Here is an 8,917-nt window from a genome sequence, read left to right as displayed (position 1 = left end):
TACACAACAAAAACGTTAGGCTCAAATTTTCAATAAAAAGTTGTGTAATGCCAAATGTTTAATTTCCGCACAAGCAAACCAATCATGCCTAAAATCAACTCAACCTTTAAAAATTTAAAACATCTCATGAATCCGCATCAAAGTAACTACTATGCAACCACAATCTCATACTCAATTAAATTATAATAATGCAATTAGCGTTTCACTATGTGAGCATCATCAACTATTGCTATTCAAAGAAGTTGCATTCAATCCATTTATGAATCGGAATATCAAACATGAAAAGTGTTTCAACAACAAAGATTACTAGGAAATTTTAACAATATCAAGGTAAGGGCTAAGTGATACAAGACACCCCACATCAAAATAACACTAAAAACATAAACATAAACCCTAACTAATCAAAACACACCAAAAGCAAAAATAACTCCTAAACAAACATTAATTCCTAACGAAAAAAGTTTACTAACCCCCTCCTCACACTATTCATGCTATGTCGACATTGCAATGAAATATGAAAAAGGAAAATTGCATAAGTTAGCGATTAGAAAACAAATCTCGCTAGTCAAAAACCGAGGGGTCTGGCGATGGCTCGGGTGATGGATACCGCTCTCCTCTAGAGGCATTGATGTAGCGCATCAAGTAAGCTTCCCGACGATCCATCTTTTCCTTCATTCTATCCTGCTCATAGCGGATCCGTGCTAGCCCTTTTCTCTGATCACTCTGAATTTCGGTTAACAACTGGTTCTGCTCGTCTCATCTCTCTATGTTCTAACGCTTCAACTCATCGAAACGGTAGTCATAGCCGGTCCACTGAGCACCTCTCTGCTCATCAAATTCGGATCCAACTTCAGCTGATGAACTTGCCAGTTCCTTTCCTTTCTAACGATTGAAAGCTTCCTCGGGCGTTGCCCTTCGGTCAGTGGCTGTTCCTGATCTTGGGGTTGCTCCCCTTCCTTTTATAACTCAGCTGCTAAAGTCGCGTCTTCACCATGCTTGAGGATCCAACTAGTTCTTTGATAGTACGGCACAACCTCACCCTTCCTAACCAACATTGCTAATCTCAAATGCTCTAAATCGATCACCTTTGGCGGCATATACGTCATCCGCTCAAATTCACTCACCAAGAAACCCGAGTACACATTCGACAAAAAACCGGCTACCCAACCTAAAGCAATCCTATGCTTCAACCGCGGCACTTCTCTCAAAATTTGGAACATACGATAAGGCATATTCACTCTATATTCGGCAATATCGGGATGCAATAGTGAATTCAATGCCATAATGTCCTCTTGAGCAACCTTATTATACTCATTTCTACCCATAAATGTATATCCATACCATTTTAAAGCAACACAAATAGAAACATCTTTGATAGCGTTTACCTTAGACACCTTGGCGTCATAGAGGTCCTCGTTTGATAGTGCTTTCCAAATTGCGGCTTCATCCAACCCGGTAGGGATACATTTCAACCCCTCATTCCTCATTCTCGCCTTAGTAGCAAATTCCGATATACTAACCCGTCGCTCCACATTCTTGATGCGAAAAATGAGGTCGGTACTCGCCTCCTCCAGAGTCCTCAATGTGGTGAAAAACTCATGAACAAGCTCTGTGTGTGTATCATGGCGAACCGAGGCTAAGTACAACAAACCCCACACATTCAAATGGCACTTCACATCACGCTCAATTCCCAAATTCCGCATTGATTCCCAACAAATTTTACATGGTTGAGCAATTTCTCTAGCACTAATCGCCTCATATCTCGCTCCTTCTTCGGCGGAGCGTATTTCAAATGCTAAAATGACGAGTTACTCCCGCCGTGGTTGTTGGTAGAACCCCGGAAGTAGTAGCGGCGGCCCTTGAAGTGGTAACTTTAGAGACACGGGCTTTGCGTGGTCTTCCGGTAGGTGGAAGTGGTGCTAACTCGGGCTCTTCATCGCCCCTTGGTTGAGCGGATAGGGCGATTACTTGTGTTTTTGCTTCGAACCATTTTATATTTTTCGGATTTTTACTTTTCTGATTTGTGGGTATTGTTGTGTGTGTGATTTGGGAGGTGGGTTTTAATTTTGGTGAAGTTTGGAGTTGATTTGGTAGGGTTAAATGGAGGTATAAGGTGGGTATTGTGAGTTTTTTGGATCGGAAAATGAGGGGCTGCCGAATATTATTTTCAGAAAATGAGGGGAGATGGCTGAAGAAGAAGGGAAATTTGTTGAGATGGAGGGTGGAGATGTGGCCACGTCGCTTTCTTTTTGGAGTTTGGCACTTGTTTCGTTTGAAATGGTTGTGTCTCGTTCGAAACAGTCAGTGTTTCGTTCGAGACACATGTTGTTTCGAACGAAACAAGCATAAGGGGGGCAGAAACTACCACTTCCAGTGGTTCTCTCCTTCATGTCTGTTTCGTTCGAAACAGACTTCATTTCGTTCGAGACAACCATTTCTTGGTTGTTTCGAATGAAACTCTCACTGTTTCGAACGAAATAACAAAAAAAATTCAACTTACTGCCCATTTTTCACTTTTCCTGCACAACAACCAAAAATAACACCCCGGCATCAAGCAGAATTAACAAAATACAAATTTAAACTATCAAAGATAGGAATAAAAACAAAACAACACAAAAATCACACAAAACAACGAAACGACACAATATAAAACACATGCAAAACATAAAAAAACACGGTAAAAATGTCGAACCTCTCGGGATTGCCTCCTGAGTGCGCTTGCTTAAGGTCGAAAGCTCGGCCGTCATTCCGATGAAGCTCACGAAAGGGGGGCGAGATAAGCTTTTTCGCCTATTTGATCCGTTAAAGGTCCTTGATAGGGCTTGAAACGGTGTCCGTTGGCCTTACACTTTTCACCCCTTTGATTTTCAAGTTCCAAGGCACCATGATTCGCCACGTTCCGAATCTTGAAAGGTCCACTCCACCGAGATTTCACTTTTCCCGGAAACAACCACAACTTCGAATTGTACAACAACACAAAGGCTCCTACCTCAAAAGACTTTGGCCAGATGTGAGCGTCATGCCATTTCTTTTTTCTCTCTTTATAAAGCTTGGCATTCTCATAAGCATCGAATTGGAATTCATCCAACTCATTGAGTTGCAAGAAACGCTTCTCACCCGCCGCCTTAAAGTCATAATTCAACTTTTTAATCGCCCAATAGGCCTTGTGTTCCAATTCAACCGGCAAGTGACACCCTTTACCATGCACAATTCGATAAGGTGACATACCGAGTGGTGTCTTAAGTGTCGTGCAGTAGGCCCATAAGGCATCATCCAACTTGAGAGACCAATATTTTCGAGTCCCATTCACCGTCTTTTCTAGGATCTGCTTCAACTCGTGATTTGAGACCTCAACTTGGCCACTTGTTTGTGGATGATAAGGGGTAGCAACTCGGTGGTACACGTAGTACTTTTTCATCAAAGCTTCGAATGGCCAGTTGAAAAAATGCGACCCCCATCACTAATGATAGCCCTTGGGGTCCCAAATCGGTTCATTAGACGCTTGAGAAACTTCAAGACCACCTTGGCGTCGTTTATAAGTAAAGCCTCCGCTTCTATCCATTTAGAGACATAGTCGACTCCAACCAAGATTTACATATTCCCAAAGGAAACCGGAAATGGGCCCATAAAGTCTATGCCCCACACATCAAAGATCTCTACTTCTTGAATTGAGGTCAAAGGCATCTCATCTCGCTTGGAGATGTTTCAGACCCGTTGACATCGGTCACAGTGGCTCATGAAATCCTTGGCATCCCGGAATAGAGTTGGTCAAAAGAAACCACTCTCTAACACTCTAGCGGCGGTCCTTGATGCCCCATAATGCCCGATATAATCCGACTTGTGACAGTGGCTCAAAATTGCATCATTTCCGTCAAAGGCACACACCTTCGAATCATCCCATCACCACATATCTTGAAAAGATAAGGTTCATCCCACAAGAACCGCTTCACGTCACTCAAAAATTTCTTACTTTGATGATGTGATAGATCTGGTGGCATGACATTGGAAGATAGGTAATTCGCTATATCTGCATACCAAGGTGTTTCAACTTCCGAGTTCACCATCAACATTTCATCTGTGAATTTTTCATTAATTTCCACTCCGATTGTGATTGCTTCCGGGTTCTCAAGCCTAGAGAGGTGGTCCGCAACCACATTCTCTGCCCCTTTTTTTATCCCGAATCTCGATGTCGAACGCTTGCATCAATAAGATCCACCGGATTAGGCGAGGCTTGGCATCTTGTTTTGCGAAGAGATGCCTCAATGCCGCGTGGTTCGTGAAAACAATAGTCTTGGCCCCAAGAAGATAAGATCGAAACTTGTCAAGAGCAAAAACCACGGCAAGCATTTCCTTTTTCGTGGTGGTGTAGTTCAATTGAGCCCCCGCTAAAGTTCTACTAGCATAATAGATCACATGGAATCTTTTATCCTTACGTTGCCCCAACACACACCCTAAAGCTTTGTCGCTTGCGTCGCACATGAGCTCAAATGGAAAACTCCAATCCGGAGATGAAATAATAGGAGCGGTCACAAGTGCTTCCTTCAACTTCCCGAATGCCTCATAACACTCTTTTGTGAACTGAAATGGGGCGTCTTTCACTAAGAGATTTGTCAATGGCCTTGCAATAGATGAGAAATCCTTAATGAATCGCATGTAAAAACCCGCATGGCCCAAAAATGCCCGGACTCCCTTCACCGTGACCGGAGCAACCAACTTCTCGATTACCTCCGTCTTAGCTCTATCTACCTCAATACCCTTTTCTGAAATCTTGTGCCCAAGCATAATACCTTCGTCAACCATGAAATGGCACTTCTCCCAGTTAAGTACCAAATTGGTTTCCTCACATCGCTTCAACACACGCTCAAGATTTGCTAAACACCTGTCAAACGAATCACCAAAAACAGAAAAGTCATCCATAAATACCTCCATAATATCTTCCACCATGTCATTGAAGATTGAGGTCATGCACCGTTGAAAGGTGGCGGGTGTATTGCATAGACCGAAGGGCATACGTCGATAGGCAAAAGTACAGTAAGGGCATGTGAAGGTCGTTTTCTCTTGGTCATCCGGAAAGATCAAAATTTGGTTGTATCCGGAGTAACCTTCAAGAAATCAATAGAACTTGTGGCCCGTCACTCTTTCTAGCATTTGATCGATGAACGGTAGTGGAGAGTGATCTTTTATAGTTTCCGCGTTGAGCTTTCGGTAATCGATGCATACTCGCCAACCGGTCACCGTTCTTGTAGAGATTTGCTCTTCCTTATCATTTTCCACCACTGTCATACCTCCCTTTTTAGGAACGCATTGAATCGGGCTAACCCACCCACTATCCGAGATAGGGTAGATTATTCTTTCGTCGAGGAGCTTGACGATCTCTTTGTGCACTACTTCCTTCATATTCGGGTTCAATCTCCTTTGTCTTTGAGTGGACTTCTTTGACTCGTCTTCGAGATGAATCTTGTGCATCACAACTTGAGGGCTTATCCCTCGTATGTCGGAAATTTTCCATCCCATGGCTAACACATGACTCTTTACCACTTGAACCACTCGCTTCTCTTGAATCTCCGATAACTTATCAGAATGATGATCGGGAGAGTTTTGTTTTCCCCAACGAAGGCGTACCGGAGATGTGATGGCAATGGTTTCATTTCCACGATTGGTGGCACAACGGAGGAAGGAGGAGTAATTCCTTCATTCTTGGTCAAATTATTTTGTTCCGGCTCATCTTCTTCTGAATATTCATCATTATGCTCATCGGAGTAGAAAGTAACCTTCAAAAGTCGAGACAAAGCAGTCCCAAGTGTTGCAGTGCCTGTTTCGTTCGAAATAGAGGTTGTCTCGTCCGAAACAGAGGCAGTTTCGGACGAAGCAGACTTGTTTCAAACGAAACATGGTGTTTCTCCCTTCTCACTGCTTCTTTTATGGAATTCTGTTTCGGAAGAAAAAGCATGATTTCGTGAGAAACAAGCTTCTGAACATTTTTTCTGTCCTAAATTCCCGTCCAAGCCATCATTAAGCCTCTCAAAGTTCAATCTTAGTTGCTCCTCAACCACTTCATCAACCAAGTCCATCCGCATACATTCTTCCTCCTCGATGGTACTCCTCATGACTTTCTTCATAAAAAACTCAATCGTTTCTTCATCAATTCTCAAAGACAATTTCCCACCATGGACATCAATCAAGGCTCTCCCGGTGTTCATAAAGGTCCGCCCTAAGATAATTGGGCATTCCTTATCCACTGCATAATCCAAAATAACAAAGTCAACCGGGAATATGAACTTATCAACCTTCACAAGAACATCCTCAACAATCCCATACGGCCTCTTCAATGAATGATCTGCTAGTTGGAGTACCATCGAGGTGTTCTTCACAGTTTTATCTCCACATAGTGCCCTGAAAAGAGTTAGAGGCATGAGATTAATACTAGAACCAATATCACATAAGCAATTTATTGAACTCATAGTGCCTATAGTGCAAGGTATAGAAAAACTCCCTGGGTCCTTCAACTTGGCCGGTAGATCATTCAAAATAATTGAGCTACACACTTCCGGAATTGGAACCGTTGCGCCACTATCCCAACTCCGTTTGTTGGTAATGATGTCCTTCAAGAACTTGGCATATTGCGGCATCTCTCGTAGTGCATTCGCCAAACTAAGATTAATTTGTAATTTCTTGAAGATCTCAAGGAACTTATAAAATTTTTCGTTCCCTTGAGCTTTCCTTAACCGGCTTGGAAACGGGACCGGTGGTACAAACGGTGGCGGTGGTGGTGGCCTCACATAAGGCTCTTCAACATTGATAGCCACTTCCTCACATTCCTTTAGTAGCTCTTGACTTGAGCTTGCTATGTCAACAACCGCTTGAGGCTCATCCTCCTCCACAACGTGTTTCTTACCATTGGCTTTTTCTAAGTTTCTCCCACTTCGAAGCTCTACCGCTTTAAGGTGCTCCCTTGGGCTGTTCTCCGTAGTAGAGGGCAATCCCCCTTGCAGTCTACCTTGAAGAGAAATAGCCATTTGGGAAATTTGGGTTTCCTAATGATGGATAGTGGAAGCTTGGTTCTTCTCCCTTTGCTCCATTTTTTCCAACTTCTCTAGTACCTTGGAAAGCACATTTCCCTCATCCGTATTCCTTGGTTGTTGGAAACCGGGAGGGTGTTGCGGTCTACCACCATAATTGTTCCCATGGTTTGGGTTTCCTTGATAGGGACCTTGTTGTTGTGGAGGCCTATTGTTGCTTTGGAAGCTTGGACCCGATTGATTAGACCTTTAAGCATTGTCTTGCCCTTCTTGATTTCTCCATCCGAAATTTGGATGATTCCTCCATCCGGGGTTGTAGGTGTTAGAATAAGGGTCATTAGCTTGCCTTTGTCCCCCAATGTAGTTCCCTTTCTCACTCAAAGCTTGCCCCCTAACTAGGCATTCTCCTCCCGAATGGTAAAAATTACCATAAAATTCACAACTGACTTGAACATAAGCCACCGGAGCATTTCTTTGCATAAGAGCGACTTGTTTCTTGAGAGCATCCACTTGAGCTTGGAGCGAAACGTTCGTTGCTTTTATGGCCTTCATTTCCCTCACTTGGTCAAGAGTCATGAGCAACTTTTGACTAGGCGGTGCTCTTCTATCTATGGTCCCCCATGTACTACTAACTATGGCCAATTTCTCCACCAAGTCAAGAGCTTCTTCATAACTCTTTTGCATTACGGATCCTCTCGACGCCGAATCAATAGTTGCTCTAGTAGTAACATTTGTCCCATCGTAGAATATTTGAATAACGTGCTCTCTGTTAAGCCGATGATGAGGAACACTCCTTTGTAGATCCTTGAAGCGCTCCCATGCCTCATGCAGTGACTCCCCTTCAAATTGGACAAACTCGAGTATGTCTTTGGTTAACTTTGTAGTTTTGCCATAGGGGAAGTACTTGTTGAGAAAAGTTTGAGCCAACTCTCTCCAATTGTGAATTGAGTCATTAGGTAGAGAATGTATCCATATGCTAGCTTTGTCCCTCAAGGAGAAGGGGAACATCCGAAGCTTGATTTGGTCCGCTGTTATCCCATGAAACTTGAACGTGTTGAGTACACCCAAAAACTTGGCAATGTGCTCATTAGGATCCTCATGACTCAACCTAAAGAAGGCACAACGGTTTTCCAAAAGTTGTATTGTACTAGGCTTGATCTCAAAAGTTGCCGCTTGAACCGGCATTGCAAAGCATCCGAAAGTGGCATTATCCACATCCGGCAAGAAGAACTCGTCCAATGTTTGTCTTTGTTGATTTTGCACTTGTGGGTGCACTTGGGGGCGATCATCCCTTGGGCATTCTTGTTGCCTTGGTCGGTTCACATTCCCTAATGGAGGAGCGGGTGGATATTGTTGTTCCCCTCCTTCCATTAGAGGATTGAACCTCTCCTCTTTCTCATAGTCAATTCCCTCGTTGTTCATGACTTCGGGTATACGGGCTCTTCTTCTCACGAAGAACAAATTCCTACACACAAAAAAAAACAAGAAAACCGAGTGTAAACCACGAAGACGAGAATTTGAACAATAAAACCAAAAATGCAAGGGTTTAGCTACTAAGTACAAACATGCTAACAACAACTAATAAATAAGAATTAAGATTAAACATGGTGTAGAGAATGATTACCTTGTAATAATTGAAGACCCAAAGCATTAAATAGATAATGGAGAATAATAATAAAGGAAAGAACAATAATCTTCTATTGATTAAACACTAGAATCCACAATAATGCTTGATAAGTAATCTAAGAACAAAAGGAATTTAAAAATCTGAGAATAGTAAAAAGATGGAGGATACAATCTCCAAAAATAAGTGCATAACCCTAAAAAGGAAATAAAGTGGTCCTTTCATAGTTCAAGGATAAAAAGGGTATAGTACAAGTCTAAATGAAGCCACCAAT

At 42.7% G+C, this 8,917-nt stretch overlaps 2 protein-coding genes across 2 annotated transcripts; both read right to left on the bottom strand.

Moving 5' to 3' along the window:
* Positions 1 to 1,788: 1,788 nt before the first annotated feature.
* Positions 1,789 to 3,418, bottom strand: LOC126672605 (uncharacterized). Its single transcript, XM_050366558.1, has 3 exons — positions 2,763 to 3,418; positions 2,501 to 2,519; positions 1,789 to 2,016 (listed from the first exon to the last, which is right to left on the bottom strand). Exons 1-3 carry the CDS (start codon positions 3,416 to 3,418, stop codon positions 1,789 to 1,791), a joined length of 903 nt encoding a protein of 300 aa, XP_050222515.1.
* A 2,113-nt stretch (positions 3,419 to 5,531) lies between these two features.
* On the bottom strand, positions 5,532 to 7,016 carry LOC126672604 (uncharacterized). The gene is made up of 3 exons (XM_050366557.1): positions 6,757 to 7,016; positions 5,886 to 6,651; positions 5,532 to 5,771 (listed from the first exon to the last, which is right to left on the bottom strand). The coding sequence occupies exons 1-3, from the start codon at positions 7,014 to 7,016 to the stop codon at positions 5,532 to 5,534; spliced, it is 1,266 nt and encodes a 421-aa protein (XP_050222514.1).
* Positions 7,017 to 8,917: the final 1,901 nt, after the last annotated feature.

The sequence above is a fragment of the Mercurialis annua genome, linkage group LG3, assembly GCF_937616625.2.
Source record: "Mercurialis annua linkage group LG3, ddMerAnnu1.2, whole genome shotgun sequence".
Lineage (NCBI taxonomy): Eukaryota > Viridiplantae > Streptophyta > Magnoliopsida > Malpighiales > Euphorbiaceae > Mercurialis > Mercurialis annua.
The sequence above is the reverse complement of the archived record's forward strand: the minus strand, read 5'-3'. Positions and strand labels throughout refer to the sequence as shown.